The sequence below is a fragment of the Sphaeramia orbicularis genome, chromosome 22 (assembly GCF_902148855.1).
Source record: "Sphaeramia orbicularis chromosome 22, fSphaOr1.1, whole genome shotgun sequence".
Lineage (NCBI taxonomy): Eukaryota > Metazoa > Chordata > Actinopteri > Kurtiformes > Apogonidae > Sphaeramia > Sphaeramia orbicularis.
The window spans coordinates 10,494,125-10,510,106 of record NC_043978.1 but is presented as its reverse complement, the minus strand read 5'-3'; the positions used below and the strand labels follow the sequence as shown (position 1 = coordinate 10,510,106).

General features: G+C 39.3%; 1 protein-coding gene across 1 annotated transcript; it reads left to right on the top strand.

Moving 5' to 3' along the window:
- Positions 1–4,997: 4,997 nt before the first annotated feature.
- LOC115413463 (immunoglobulin lambda-1 light chain-like) lies at positions 4,998–10,509 on the top strand. Its single transcript, XM_030126323.1, has 5 exons — positions 4,998–5,247; positions 5,340–5,665; positions 6,302–6,353; positions 8,176–8,484; positions 8,585–10,509. The coding sequence occupies exons 1-5, from the start codon at positions 5,205–5,207 to the stop codon at positions 8,758–8,760; spliced, it is 906 nt and encodes a 301-aa protein (XP_029982183.1). The 5' UTR covers positions 4,998–5,204; the 3' UTR covers positions 8,761–10,509.
- The last annotated feature ends 5,473 nt before the right edge of the window (positions 10,510–15,982 follow it).

Below are 15,982 nucleotides of genomic sequence, written 5' to 3'. Positions count from 1 at the left end.
GTGTGAAAGGGAGAGCAGAGTCTACTGATGACAGAGGAGCAGCTCAGCAGCACAACCCTGAACCACTAGGCACAAATGACACAGATGAAGAGGAGTCTGTTGTTAGCTTTGATTGCTTTGCTCACCCTCAGTCACAGGATACACATATTTTTTTCTTATCATCCTCATCAAACCCCTAATATCACTGTACCAAAAGTTTTCAATGGCATCGATGGAACAAACCGCAAGTAAGTTGTGATGGAAATCTTTTGTTTCAGAGGATACAAAAATAATAGTTATTAGAAAGTGCAGCAAGCTTTATTTTTTATTTTTTTTAATTTTTAATATTTTTATACTTTCATTTCAAACATTTTAAAGGTTTGAAAAATGTTAACACTTATAAGAACAAAAATATATATTATGTTATTGTTGTGTTGTGAGGAATAATAATGTTGGAGATGTCAATGTGCACTCACTTTTGAAATAAATCCACATTGTGAAGCAACCTTTACTTGCGCTGAATTGGAAATATTTTAGAAAATACACTGAATTAGAAGGCTTTGCAGAACAGTGTGTAGACCTAACATGTAAGGTTATAATTGCATGATTTTAATAATAATCGGTCATGATCTAAAGTGGGCCGGTCTGAGATATGAAACTCCAGGGCTGAAAATGAGTCTCAGTCCGACCCTGTACTGCAGTACTAGTAGATCTCCCATTTTTAACTTTACCCAAATATTCAGGACTTGCAGCTGACGTCACTGGTCATGTGACTGTTGTTTACACCGCCATATTGGTAGGCACACTATCTGGATCCAGAAAGTCACAACTGTTGCTTTATATGGTGTTTTTCTTTGGACTGGTGTTTGCGTGTTTTGTTCTTTGCGAGTATGTCTGCTTGTGATAAAGGCACCATAGATGAGTTTCAGTGTTTACTAACAACAGTGATGCACGCACAACTCAGAGGTAAAAACAGGAGGACCAGCTCCAGCCGGCTCACATCAGCCGTACACCTCCAGGCTCTGCCCCGGAACTGGTGAACGAGCCCATATGTTGGCTCTAAAACGGTCCATTAACTGTCTGTGTCCAAAAGCCCATCCCATCTTCTCTTTGACGGCCGCAGAATTTGACTTGAGCGCATGGGGAAGGCTGTCCCATAGTAGAAAAGCAGACTGGCACAGACGGGTGGGCAGTATTGTCACCAGCTCCCCGCTGTCGCCCGCCGTAGCTCCCACTGCCACTTCCAGCTGAGGAAACTCAAAGGGGGCAGGCAGATCCACAATCACTCTGTCTCTATAGGTGATAGTCCAGGGGAAGCCCTCCTGGTAGGTTTAAAGGGGTCTGCATCACCGGACCACATGATGACTATTCTTTTTTTCCACGCCGCTAAGCGCAACAGTTACGCAGGCTAACTATACTGAGAAGCTAGGCTAACCGCAGTAATAACTATAAACAGCGGTGGGCAGAACAGAACCACCGCTGCCACCAATGGAACTGAGCGGTCTATCTGCTGAACTTAGACTTGGTGAAAGCTAAGGAATAAACGGCACACAGGAAAAATGGGAGCAAAAACAAAAGTGTTGCATTTCTATTTTGTTCAGTGTAAATAAAGTAGGTTTAACACAAACTTAAGTCAAAGTTGAACGTTTTCAACCTGTTGTCTTTTTCCATTTTATGTCTGATATTATTTTCACATAAAACATTAGATCCACTTTTTCAAATAAGATTGAATCCAAAATATTACAGTGAACAAAAACATGTAAATCTGTTCATATTATTCCAACCCAACTCCATCTGGTTCATAAATAATTTGTTTAATACATTAATCAAATGTCAGATATAGGCTTAATTATTTTACTGTTTTTGTCTGAAACAGAAAAAAGCTGTTAATTTGTTTTGTTTTTTTGGAAATAACTCAAGTTCCAAACTGGACAGAATTAGTTTCTAAATAAATGTTTAATAAACTCGTTAATATCTTTAATCTGGTTTTGTCTGTTAATCATTTATTAAAAATTAAACTTTCCTCATTCATTCTTTTGTTGTTGTTGTTTTTTCCATTCAACTTTTATATTTATAGTCATCATTTTTTTCAACTTTACATAATTTTTGACTTCACTCTGTGCTGCAGCTGTCAGTAGAAAACCTGGACTGTGCTTCCCTCTAGTGGTTACAAATACAAACTGCAGCTCACTCATTCATTTCTGTCTGTGATTAAACCTGTTTGTGCTGCAGTAACATCCACTTTAACCCTTTAACCCCTGACGTGTCTGTGGTGAGTGTTCTGAATGTACGAGGAATTTTCAATATTCATAACAATTCAACCGTTTGCTCAATAGAAAAAATTTCTAAACGTGCTGATAGAATAGACCTTGTTCTTTCCATAGACTTCTGAGCATGCTCAGTTCACCCCCCCACCACCTATGAAAATAGACGGTTTGGGCTTTTTTTCCCCACGGTTTTCCTTGTGTTTTTTTTTTTTTTTTTTTTTTTTTTTTTTTAGTTAGTTTGTTTTTACTGTTGTTTCCAGTGTTGTGATTTTCCTTTTTTTTCCCCTTTCAACAGACTTTTGTCCGTGGAACTGCTTTATGGAGTTCAACAGGTGTCAAAAAGCAGCTGGACTGATTTATAAAAAAGAGCCCAAAACATAAACTCCGGGGCCCAAATTCAAATCCTTGTTGTTGTTCAGTGTGTTCCAGTTCACAGCTGATGTTCAACATCCTAAATCTCTTATTGATGTCCATTCTAGTGCCTTATTTAGTCCAAACCTGTCAAACTTCAGTTCCTCTCTTTGTCTTTTTCTGTTCTTCCACCTGTTTTGACCTAAAACACACAGTAAAACAAAACCACTGACCAGCACAGAAATACAAAGGTCCATCCAGACCTGATCCTGGACCAGGAGACCAGGGTCTAATTCACCTGTTCAGGTCAAACATGACGTCTGACTAAACTGTGACCATCAGATCAGAGTCATGTGGGTCCAAATGTGGGTCCAGACCACTACTGATGGTCTGACCCTGAAGCGGTTCGACCTGTTCACACCTGTTTCAGTGTGAATCAGTTCTCCACACAGGCTGCATCAGGTCTGGACGTGAAAACAGATGAGAAGAAAAAACCCCTTCAGATGAACCGGTGTGGATGTGAACCTGTGACCTTTGACCTCTGAACAGTTCCTCATCCATCTGATCCACCAGAGGAGTGGGACCAGTTTTTTTGACCCACCAACAGTCCAAGGTCTACAGAGAAAAAAGGACAAAACCTGTCTATTGTCAGACTTTATTTATTATTTTGGTCTATTTGTACTTTATTCATTATTCCTCCTGTTTTTGCTTTAATATTTCTGTAATATTATAAATGAAGGGTTTGGGTTTTCTGTTCCATTTGGGTTTCAGCAGAAAACAGGAACATTAGAACTAAAACATTCTGCTGACAGGATCATTGGGGTCTCACTGCCCCCTGTAAGGGACTTGGTGGAACAACGTTGCCTAGCGACGACACTGTGGATTTCTAGAGACCCCCCCCCACTGCCTGTGGACTGTTTGCCCTCCTCCCCTCAGGCAGAAGGTTCCACAGCCTGAAATGTAAAACTGTTCGGTTCAGGAACAGTTTCTGTCCTACCGCCATCCACCTTTTAAATAAATGTCTGTAAATAAGGGATGTGAAATTACTTCTGAAAATGTATTTATTATTCTCTCTATTTATTTATTTTATTTATTCCACTACCTCATCAGTATTTTCTAACTTATTTTATGGCAGGTGTTTTTCAACTCTCTGTGTTTTTAGTGTTGACCCTGCATCGTCATTCGTTCTGCAGTGTGTCTTTGATATAATTTGCCCGAATGACAATAAAGTGATCTGCAGAACATTCAAAAAGACATGACGGAATATATTTAGATTTTACATAAAAATAATTATATTATTTATGAAAAAGATAGACCGCTATGTAAAGTAAAAAATTATAACTAAATGTAAAAGTTGAAATGAAAAACAACGATATAAAAAATAATAAATGAGGGATGTTTAATTTTTAATAAATGATTAACAGACAAAACCACATTAAAGATATTAACGAGTTTATTGAACATTTATTTAGAAACTAATTCTGTCCAGTTTGGAAACTGAGTTATTTCTGAAAAAAACAAAACAAATTAACAGCTTTTTTCTCTCTCAGATGAAAACAGTAAAATAATTAAGCCTATATCTGACATTTGATTAATGCATTAAACAATAAATATTTATGAAACAGATGGACTTGGGTTGGAATAATATGAACAGATTTACATGTTTTTGTTCACTGTAATATTCTGGATTCAATCTTATTTGAAAAAGCGGATCTAATGTTTTACTCGAAAATAATATCAGACATAAAATGGAAAAAACAACAGGTTGAAAATGTTCAACTTTGACTTAAGTTTGTGTTAAACCTACTTTATTTACATGTTGTGTTTTATAATGAATGTTGTGTAGATTCGATGTTGTGTTAATGCAGACTTGGATCATATGAAACATTGAACATATTCAGGATTCATCCTATTTTTCCATGAATATTTCTGTAATATTATATATGAAGGTTCAGTAAAAGTTTGTCCGATGTTTCCAAACTAAATGATGGACTGATGTGAACTAAAGTGAACATGTGGTCAAAGTGGGCGGAGCTTTGTGTGTTTCTACTTGAGTCTTTTTCTCTCAGTCGTTCCACAAACAACACAAACCAGTGGCAGTGAATTCATCTGAATGGGATTGTGTTTGTGTGTTTGTGCTTCATGGTGACCCAGATTTACTGAAGCTGCGTTTAGATTCCAACCAACGTGGAGAAACCTTCAACTGAATCAGCTGACAGAAGCAGAGGATTCTGGGAAAGGCCAGTGCAGACTCAGTGCAGTCCTGACCAGCTGTGAACACAGTGTCAGTGATGTGTGAATCCCAGTGTCTGTGCATCGTTTTCACTGTTAAACCACACTTTGTGTTCTCACATCAACACCTGTGGACGTCCGCCAGCACACAGGATGTGCTCCTCCGTCTCTATGGTAACCGCCGCCCCTCAGCCGCGCCTCCTCCCCCCCGTCAAACCGCACCAGGGTTTCGGCCGAGCCGCAGGGGCTGATGGGAGGTCGTAGGAGCTGTTAGAAAGCAGGCGGCCCTGGTCTGATGTCACAGCTCGTCCTGGTTTGTCCTCAGCTGCAGCAGACGCCGCTTCGGCTCAGGTTCACCAGAGGAAATGCCACAAAATGCTTCTGCTACCACCGGCTGCTCTGTGCTGTCTGTGTTCAGGTGAGTGTTTCCAGCCAATCAGGAGCCACAACACTCTACCTGCACAAAACGCAGCCACACTAACCTTCATCCACACCTCTGTTTGTCTACAGCACTGGTCGCCACGGCAACACAGCTGATTCAGGAGGATGTAACACTGACCAGGAGAGTCGGTCAACAAGTCTCCTTCAGCTGTGGAGGAACTGAGAAGTGTGATTTAAGTTATATTTTGTGGTACCAGAAGAAAGACACAGAAACATTTAAACTGATTCTGGTTATTGATATGAGTGATGGTAACTTATATAAAAGTTACAATCATCCTCAGAAAGATGATTTCTCATCTGTACGTAAAGGTAAAGGTGTTGAGCTGCAGATCCAGACAGTTAAACCCTCTCATTCAGCCTCGTACTACTGCAGCTGTTGGAAGTCAGGAACCACAGTGATAAAAGACTCCTGAAGTCTGCACAAAAACCTCCAGATGAAGAAACATCAACCAGCGTTAGTGACAGGAACAGAACAGGAAACCACGGCAACCATCCCATAGTTCAGCTCCATCTCAGACACAAACTAACTGATCTGAGGACACTTTGAATCCCATAGATTTCATATTATGAAGCAGATTTGACACATTTGAACAGGTTTAATGTTGGAAAAAACGGAGCATAAAAGTCAGAGTCCAAAGGACAAACAGGATAAACCTGAAGAGTCATGGACACGGACCAATGTTGGACTCAGAGTTGGACCCATGAAAATGGACAGACAATGAAAACCACTGCTGTGTTTGTCCACAGTTCAAAAGTGAGGATGTGAAGTGAATCCTCTGGAGACCATGAATGCGAATCCATCCATCAGTGGGTCCAGATCCAGTCCATGTGGACTAAAGGACTGAGGACCTGAACCACGTTCATCCACAGAGTCAAAGTGATGCAGAAAAGACAAAGACAAAACCGTCCTGTTGACGTGGACATGAGACAAACACATCATGGATCTGGAACCTGATCCTGGTTCATCATCTGGACACGTTCAGTCCACGTCAGCCCACGGTGGTGGAGCCCACAGGTTTTTGTACCAACAGATTTCACTGTGGTACATGATCTTTGGTTCTGGGACTAAACTGTACGTAACAGGTAAGAAAAAAACATTTAATATCATTTTTTAGTTGTAAATATGTCAAATGTGTTTAAAGTCAGTTTCTGCTGCTTCAGGTTTTATATGTTTTTATTATTAATGTAAATTGATAATTATTCATGAGTAAATAAATAATATAAATATAATATAAATAATAAATACAGTTTAATTATGACTGAATTTATATTTAAAACTATTTCTCTTCAACAGAAATTATTCTTTATTAAAAAACAAAGTGTGTATTTTTATATTTTGAAAAAAGTGATAATAGTGATGTTCAATCATCTGAGTCATTCAGAAAAAACTAAAAAAAAACATCTTACACGATGTGAAAAATACATTAAATCATATGTAAAAGGTATTTTTAAAGATTTTATATTATTATTGATTTTAATGATCAGATGACTAGAACGACTTCACCTGTAATTAATTTGTATTAGGAAAAGTGTCGTACAAGTCAATGAAAACCTGTAAAATTAAATGGAAAAGGATAAATATTTTACGGAATAAAAATAGTGAATTCCATGACTCATCTTGTCCACGCTGACACTGTGGACAGTAAACCTGTACGCTGATGATACTGTTATTTACACATGAAAACAAACCTTAATTATAAAGTCATTTAACATGATATAAATTTGGCAAATACATAAATGAATAAATAACCTAAAGCAGTTCAACAGATGTACTGGCCTTTATGTAGATTTTCCAGATGCATCGTGTTCTTATATTTTCTTCAAAGTTCTAGAACCTGTTGACCAAAGACATGTAAAAAAAAATTATATAAAATAATTATTACATTTAATTTTAAAGTGAATACATACTCATATTTATAAATAATCATGTCACAATGAAGCTTTGTTCACATCCAGTAGATTTATTTCCAAGGGTTTAATAAACTCTGGGTGTTTTATGTCATGTTCAGTTAATGACAGATTGGACTGAAAAAGTCAGATTTTCTTCAGTTTTCTTTGTTTAGATTCGATTAGATCAGAAATGTACACATATAAGAAATATTACAAAACAAAAGGAAAGAAAAAAGTAATAATACAATAATAACAGTAACTATAAAAACAGTAGTGAATAACGGGCAATTACACATAATAAATTAATAATTATATTATATATATACTTTAACAATAACAGGATAATAATAATTATAATAAAGTGATAATAGTAGTTATTACTCAGGTATTGTTACAAGTAACATAAGGATGGAAGTAATAATAATAATAATAATAATAATAATAATAATAATAATAATAATAATAATCTTTGAATTTATTCTGAGCTTTGATAAAAAATTACATGATCGGTGAATTAATTGTCGAAAAATACATGATTTACACTGAAAAACAAAACACAGCGGATAATATTCTAATAAACTGTGATAAATGACTTGGGAGAGGTTAAATGTCGATAAAAACTCAGTTGTAAATGAACACAAAACTGTGTGTGTGTGTTTATGGGTTAAAAACAGAAGTACTGGTAGATTTGAGGGGGTTTGTTTGTGTCAGTGTGGGTCCCGTCCTGCTGCTCTCATTCATAATGACATGTGTTTATTGTTGCTTTCCCTGCTGTTCCTCTTCATATTCCCTCCTGGTCTGTCAGTGACTGTGTGAGGACTCAGACCCAGGGTCATCTTCTGTTTGTGCTGCTGAATGCTTTCATTACTGGATGCTCACATCAGTGTGTGTGCAGTCAGTCCTAGTGCTGCTGAATCTCCTGGGGTCGTTCTATAGTTCAGTCACTTTCACATCAGACTCAGTGCAGTGCACAGCTGTCGGCCGCTGCTCACCGTGTCCACGTGTCCACCTTCAGGTGATCGGCCGCTGAAGCCCGTGGTGGACGTGTACCAGGCGGCGTCCACAGCCCACCTGGACGGGAAGACCTCCCTGCTGTGTGTGGCCTCAGGCATGTTTCCTCCTGAGGTCCGGTTCTCCTGGAAAAGACAGAAGGGCAACGGAGCTGTGGAGGATCTGCCCGACGCTGAGGGAGAACAGCTGGAGGTCCAAGAGTCTGGACGCAGAACCGCCATCAGGACCGTCCATCACAATCACCACAGCTCAGAGAAATACTGGTGCACGGTCCAGCACGAGGGGGGGGCGGTGATGGCCCAGACCCAACAAGGTGATGAAGGCTCTGGACTGGCTTCAGCTGTGTTTCAGCTTCAGGTGTGTTCAGACGAAGCACGACAGAAGCACTGACACAGATCTGATTTGTGTTTCAGAGGTTCCAGCTCTTCCACCAACCCCGACAGTCCCACCGACTCCTGGTCCTCCTGGTCCTCCTGGTCCTCCTGTCCAGCCCTGGGACTCCCAGCGTCTGTCTTGTCTGTTTTACTCAGTTCTGATAATGAAGAGTCTGCTTTACTGCTGTGGACTCTGTGTAAGGAGTCTAATGTAGAACATCCACCTGCTCCACACAACCATGGAAATATATATACATATATATGCAGGGTGTCCCAAAACATCTGACAACATTTCATCATCTAATAATTTGTTTAAACTTTCTTTGCTCTTTTTGCTCAAAAAAGTGTCATCATTTTGATTGTTCTGCTTTCATGAACAGACATGCCGTTTACTGCAGCAGAAAAGGCCTTCTGTGTGTTGAAGTACGCCCAAACTCAGTCAAATGTGAATGTGTGATGTGAATTTGGTAGAAAATTTCATAAACAAGCGACAACAGGAAAGCAGATTTGGACGTGGCATTAGAAGTTTCAAGAGGAAGGCTGTTTGTGTCGGGAAAAACAAACTCCAGAACCGACTTGATGTGTGCTGCGTCACAAACGGCGTTCATGTTGAACATCTGTAATAACTTTGGAACATTATAAAATTACCATCCCCCAGAATTTTTCATTTGAAACTTGTAGAATAAAACATTTTATGTCCACAATAAATCCTATTCAGTATCATTTCTCCTGACCGTGTAGTCACTCCGATATGGACATCTGAAATGATGTCAGTTTTTTTGGGACACCCTGTATATATATTGTATCCGTTCGTCGTCCGTCTGTCCGTATGCGCAAAAACTGTGGCGTGGACTGAAGGCCGAGGGTTTTCAAGTGCGGTCATGTGATGTTTATTTGTGTCTCAGCTCTGATACATGATAGCATATAATTTTTCACTTTTCATTTTTCTAATATTAATATCCTCCTGAGACCCAGGAAACCAAAACTTTGGCTTTTTTACATTAAATAATTGTCTTGATTGGAAACAGCATAATGTAATGGTCTTTCTGACTTTTAAAATTTTTTCATGAAATATCTTTTGCAGTGGACAGTGTTTTGTGTATTTTATATAACTCTGTCTTTGTATAACTCCTGTCCCCTACAGAAGACAAAAATGTTTTGCTGCCTCTCCAGATGATATATTCTATAATTAATATTCACATTTATTTTATGCATTTACATAATTTCACTTTTTCATATAGTGCATTTTATTTGAATTATTGTCCATAAATTTGACATAAATACTCTTTATCTGTCATGACTGAAACCAGTGTTTTATGTCTCATTCATTCACATGGATTTCTGTGCTTTAAACTAATAATTTGAGTTTTTTTTTCTGTCAAATATCAATAAACTGAGATTAAACTGAGACTGAAGAAAAAATTTAGAAACTAAGATATTTTTTCAACCATTATTTAAGCAGAGTCGACAGTTTCAACTGTTGTTTATGAGTTCCAGAGTGAACATGTTGATTAGAAACTCTGTCAGTGGTTAAATGGTTTATTTTCTGTCTCATATGTTGTGATTTCATATCGACACTGAGGATCAGGTTGAAAATATTCTGTCCATTATGTATCAAATCTGACATAAAAGTCTTAATATCAGACCAGTTGAGGTAAATCTTTACGCCGACGACACTGTTGTTTATTCTTATAAAAGTATCAAAGACAGCTTTGGATAAATACAGTTACATTTATTACATTATTTCTTTTATTGTTCAGTCTATTATAATTTTATTATTAAGTCTTTTTCATAAACTTGTCCATTATATTTTTAATAGTCATTAATAGTCAGTAAATGAACAGACTGTGTTAGTGAATGACTTAGTGATGTTTAATATTTTTCTTGTTAACGTGGTGAAATAATGTGACATGAAGAGGCCGTGGTTCTGTTTGTACAAATAAATAAACCAACCTTTGATCAAACATGAGGCCGACATGTTCGATTCAGTGTTTTTTGTTTCCGTCTCTAAATGAAAACCTGTTGAGCTGAGTCTGTAATTCACATTATAATGAAAGTTTAATGAAAATATTCAACATTTAAGCATAATTTAGGATTAAGGCTCAGAGAATCTAAATGTTTTTGTTTGTTTAATGTTTTCTAAACAGATGTAATAATTCAAATCACTGACACAACTGGACTTTTGTCTGCATTCTTTTCATGCTGTTGGTGTTTAACAGACAGACAGAGCTGTGCATTGGACTGTATTTCTATGGAGGTTTAATCTGGTGTGAATGTGGAGGCTGTTGAACACAGGAAGTGTTGATTCTCTGTCAACTGTCTAATGACCACAGAGAACACATTCAGATCTGATCAACTACCTCCTCCTACGCACTTTGACACAAACACGTCTTTCCACAGAGTTCATCGACTAAACCAGGGCTGTCAAAGTCAATTCAGTTAAGGATGAATAGTAAGTATATATATTTTAAATATCTACTCAGATCCACTTAAAAACTCTTGTGAATCCCCACATAAGCTTTTCCAAATTATTTCTTTTTTCTTTTTTTTTGTTTGTTTTTACAACTTCATCATTTTTCAATATCTACAACAATGACATCATTTCTTGCAGAAGTTGTGAACTTGCCCCCACTCCCCACCCCCATCCAGGTGCATCCCCACCAACACATCCACATAAACCTCTGGTTCACAACCTTTTCTGGCGACCCCACACATTCAAAACAGAGATATTTTTTTAAAACTAAAATTACATTTACATTTTTTTTCATCATGTAATAGTTTGCTATCCTCTGTTTCAAATCCAGGTTAATTTTAGAGGACATTTAGTCTATATAATGTATATTATTGTGGACGGAGGCAGTAAAGCCAGGTGTAGATTACTGCACAAAGGAAGAATTTTATTTTCCTTGGTCAGGATATGTACAGTCAGTCCAGCTTGGATTTACAAGGCTGACAATTAATACTGAACAAACAAGAACTCAAACTATGAATTATGAAAGAGCTGCAGCATCTGAAACTGAACACACTGAACATTTGACAGATAAACAGAACCACAGTGCTGCAGTTCCAGACTCACAGTTTGTCTGCTATGGATTGGGATTGGCTCTGTCAACTCAACGTATGTTTTTTATTAGTAAATTGTCGTTTTGTTATGTTTTATCAATTACTAGAAATCTCAGGTGACCTCATTTGAATTCCAGGTGACCCCAAGGTTGAAAAACACTGACATAAACCCTCAGTGTCAAACAGGTAAACAGAACACCAACAGAAGAAAACAAATCTACACAAATACAAAAAAAAACCCAAACCAGTCTGTGTTTGATCATTCTGGTCAAAAAACACCAACATTCTGGAGCTGTGGCATAAGAGCAAAGTCCAACCAGTCCGAATATGGACATGGAGAAGAAGAGTAGGATGGAAGTCAAAGAGAAATCAATCAATCAATCAATCAATCCATTACTCATTCAAACCAAGGCTAAAGTCAAGCTCTTAATGTGAGTTTTGAACTGGTACCAGGTTCTGTCATATTTCTTCTGTGGTACCAGGTTCTATCATATTTCTCATCTGGTACCAGGTTCTGTCATAGTTCTGCTCTGGTACCAGGTTCTGTCATATTTCTCCTATGGTACCAGGTTCTCTCATATTTCTTCTCTGGTACCAGGTTCTGTCATAGTTCTGCTCTGGTACCAGGTTCTGTCATATTTCTCCTCTGGTACCAGGTTCTGTCATAGTTCTGCTCTGGTACCAGGTTCTGTCATATTTCTTCTCTGGTACAAAGTTCTGTCATATTTCTGCTCTGGTACCAGGTTCAGTCATATTTTTGCTCCAGTACCAGGTTCTGTCATATTTCTGCTCTGGTACCAGGTTCTGTCATATTTCTCCTATGGTACCAGGTTCTCTCATATTTCTTCTCTGGTACCAGGTTCTGTCATAGTTCTGCTCTGGTACCAGGTTCTGTCATATTTCTCCTCTGGTACCAGGTTCTGTCATAGTTCTGCTCTGGTACCAGGTTCTGTCATAGTTCTGCTCTGGTACCAGGTTCTGTCATATTTCTTCTCTGGTACAAAGTTCTGTCATATTTCTGCTCTGGTACCAGGTTCAGTCATATTTTTGCTCCAGTACCAGGTTCTGTCATATTTCTGCTCTGGTACCAGGTTCTGTCATATTTCTCCTCTAGTACCAGATTCTGTCATAGTTCTGCTCTGGTACCAGGTTCTGTCATAGTTCTGCTCTGGTACCAGGTTCTGTCATAATTCTTCTCTGGTACCAGGTTGTGTCACATTTCTCCTCTGGTACCAGGTTCTGTAATATTTCTGCTCTGGTACCAGGTTCTGTCATATTTCTCCTCTGGTACCAGGTTATGTCATATTTCTCCTATGGTACCAGGTTCTCTCATATTTCTTCTCTGGTACCAGGTTCTGTCATAGTTCTGCTCTGGTACCAGGTTCTGTCATATTTCTCCTCTGGTACCAGGTTCTGTCATAGTTCTGCTCTGGTACCAGGTTCTGTCATAGTTCTGCTCTGGTACCAGGTTCTGTCATATTTCTTCTCTGGTACAAAGTTCTGTCATATTTCTGCTCTGGTACCAGGTTCTGTCATATTTCTCCTCTAGTACCAGATTCTGTCATAGTTCTGCTCTGGTACCAGGTTCTGTCATAATTCTTCTCTGGTACCAGGTTGTGTCACATTTCTCCTCTGGTACCAGGTTCTGTAATATTTCTGCTCTGGTACCAGGTTCTGTCATATTTCTCCTCTGGTACCAGGTTATGTCATATTTCTCCTATGGTACCAGGTTCTCTCATATTTCTTCTCTGGTACCAGGTTCTGTCATAGTTCTGCTCTGGTACCAGGTTCTGTCATATTTCTCCTCTGGTACCAGGTTCTGTCATATTTCTGCTCTGGTACCAGGTTCTGTCATCTTTCTCCTCTGATACCAGGTTCTGTCACATTTCTCCTCTGGTACCATGTTCTGTCATAGTTCTGCTCTGGTACCAGGTTCTGTCATATTTCTCCTCTGGTACAAAGTTCTGTCATATTTCTGCTCTGGTACCAGGTTCAGTCATATTTTTGCTCCGGTACCAGGTTCTGTCATATTTCTGCTCTGGTACCAGGTTCTGTCATATTTCTCCTCTGGTACCAGGTTCTTTCAAATTTCTGCTCTGGTACCAGGTTCTGTCATGTTTCTCCTCTAGTACCAGGTTCTGTCATAGTTCTGCTCTGGTACCAGGTTCTGTCATAATTCTTCTCTGGTACCAGTTTCTGTCATATTTCTCCTCTGGTACCAGGTTCTGTCATATTTCTTCAATGGTACCAGGTTCTGTTATATTTTTCCTCTGGTACCAGGTTCTGTCATATTTCTGCTCTGTTACCAGGTTCTTTCATATTTCTGCTCTGGTACCAGGTTCTGTCATATTTCTCCTCTGGTAGCAAGTTCTGTCATATTTCTCCTCTGGTACCAGGTTCTTTCATATTTCTGCTCTGGTACCAGGTTCTGTCATAATTCTTCTCTGGTACCAGGTTCTGTCATAGTTCTGCTCTGGTACCAGGTTCTGTCATATTTCTCCTCTGATACCAGGTTCTGTCACATTTCTCCTCTGGTACCAGGTTCTGTCATAGTTCTGCTCTGGTACCAGGTTCTGTCATATTTCTACTCTGGTACCGGGTTCTGTCATATTTCTGCTCTGGTACCAGGTTCTGTCATATTTCTCGTCTGGTAGCAAGTTCTGTCATATTTCTCCTCTGGTACCAGGTTCTTTCATATTTCTGCTCTGGTACCAGGTTCTGTCATATTTCTCCTCTGGTACCAGGTTCTGTCATAGTTCTGCTCTGGTACCGGGTTCTGTCATATTTCTTCTCTGGTACCAGGTTCTGCAATATTTCTGCTCTGGTACCAGGTTCTGTCATATTTCTCCTCTGGTACCAGGTTCTGTCATAGTTCTGCTCTGGTACCAGGTTCTGTCATATTTCTCCTCTGGTACCAGGTTCTGTCATAGTTCTGCTCTGGTACCAGGTTCTGTCATATTTCTCCTCTGGTACCAGGTTCTGTCATATTTCTGCTCTGGTACCAGGTTCTGTCATATTTCTGCTCTGGTACCAGGTTCTGTCATATTTCTGTTCTGGTACCAGGTTCTGTCATATTTCTGCTCTGTTACCAGGTTCTTTCATATTTCTGCTCTGGTACCAGGCTCTGTCATATTTCTCCTCTGGTAGCAAGTTCTGTCATATTTCTGCTCTGTTACCAGGTTCTTTCATATTTCTGCTCTGGTACCAGGTTCTGTCATGTTTCTCCTCTAGTACCAGGTTCTGTCATAGTTCTGCTCTGGTACCAGGTTCTGTCATAATTCTTCTCTGGTACCAGTTTCTGTCATATTTCTCCTCTGGTACCAGGTTCTGTCATATTTCTTCAATGGTACCAGGTTCTGTTATATTTTTCCTCTGGTACCAGGTTCTGTCATATTTCTGCTCTGTTACCAGGTTCTTTCATATTTCTGCTCTGGTACCAGGTTCTGTCATATTTCTCCTCTGGTAGCAAGTTCTGTCATATTTCTCCTCTGGTACCAGGTTCTTTCATATTTCTGCTCTGGTACCAGGTTCTGTCATAATTCTTCTCTGGTACCAGGTTCTGTCATAGTTCTGCTCTGGTACCAGGTTCTGTCATATTTCTCCTCTGATACCAGGTTCTGTCACATTTCTCCTCTGGTACCAGGTTCTGTCATAGTTCTGCTCTGGTACCAGGTTCTGTCATATTTCTCCTCTGGTACCGGGTTCTGTCATATTTCTGCTCTGGTACCAGGTTCTGTCATATTTCTCGTCTGGTAGCAAGTTCTGTCATATTTCTCCTCTGGTACCAGGTTCTTTCATATTTCTGCTCTGGTACCAGGTTCTGTCATATTTCTCCTCTGGTACCAGGTTCTGTCATAGTTCTGCTCTGGTACCGGGTTCTGTCATATTTCTTCTCTGGTACCAGGTTCTGCAATATTTCTGCTCTGGTACCAGGTTCTGTCATATTTCTCCTCTGGTACCAGGTTCTGTCATAGTTCTGCTCTGGTACCAGGTTCTGTCATATTTCTCCTATGGTACCAGGTTCTCTCATATTTCTTCTCTGGTACCAGGTTCTGTCATAGTTCTGCTCTGGTACCAGGTTCTGTCATATTTCTCCTCTGGTACCAGGTTCTGTCATATTTCTGCTCTGGTACCAGGTTCTGTCATGTTTCTTCTCTGGTACCAGGTTCTGTCATAGTTCTGCTCTGGTACCAGGTTCTGTCATAGTTCTGCTCTGGTACCAGGTTCTGTCACATTTCTCCTCTGGTACCAGGTTCTGTCCTAGTTCTGCTCTGGTACCAGGTTCTGTCCTAGTTCTGCTCTGGTACCAGGTTCTGTCATGTTTCTTCTCTGGTACCAGGTTCTGTCCTAGTTCTCCTCTGGTACCAGGTTCTG

What these genes read in the sequence shown, in the direction of transcription:
- LOC115413463 (XM_030126323.1), top strand. Translation starts at nt 5,205, where the DNA reads ATGCTTCTGCTACCACCGGCTGCTCTGTGCTGTCTGTGTTCAG. An exon ending in TCTGTGCTGTCTGTGTTCAG is followed by an intron (nt 5,248 to 5,339) that starts GTGAGTGTTTCC and finishes GTTTGTCTACAG; the next exon opens with CACTGGTCGCCACGGCAACA. An exon ending in GATGGCCCAGACCCAACAAG is followed by an intron (nt 8,485 to 8,584) that starts GTGATGAAGGCT and finishes TTTGTGTTTCAG; the next exon opens with AGGTTCCAGCTCTTCCACCA.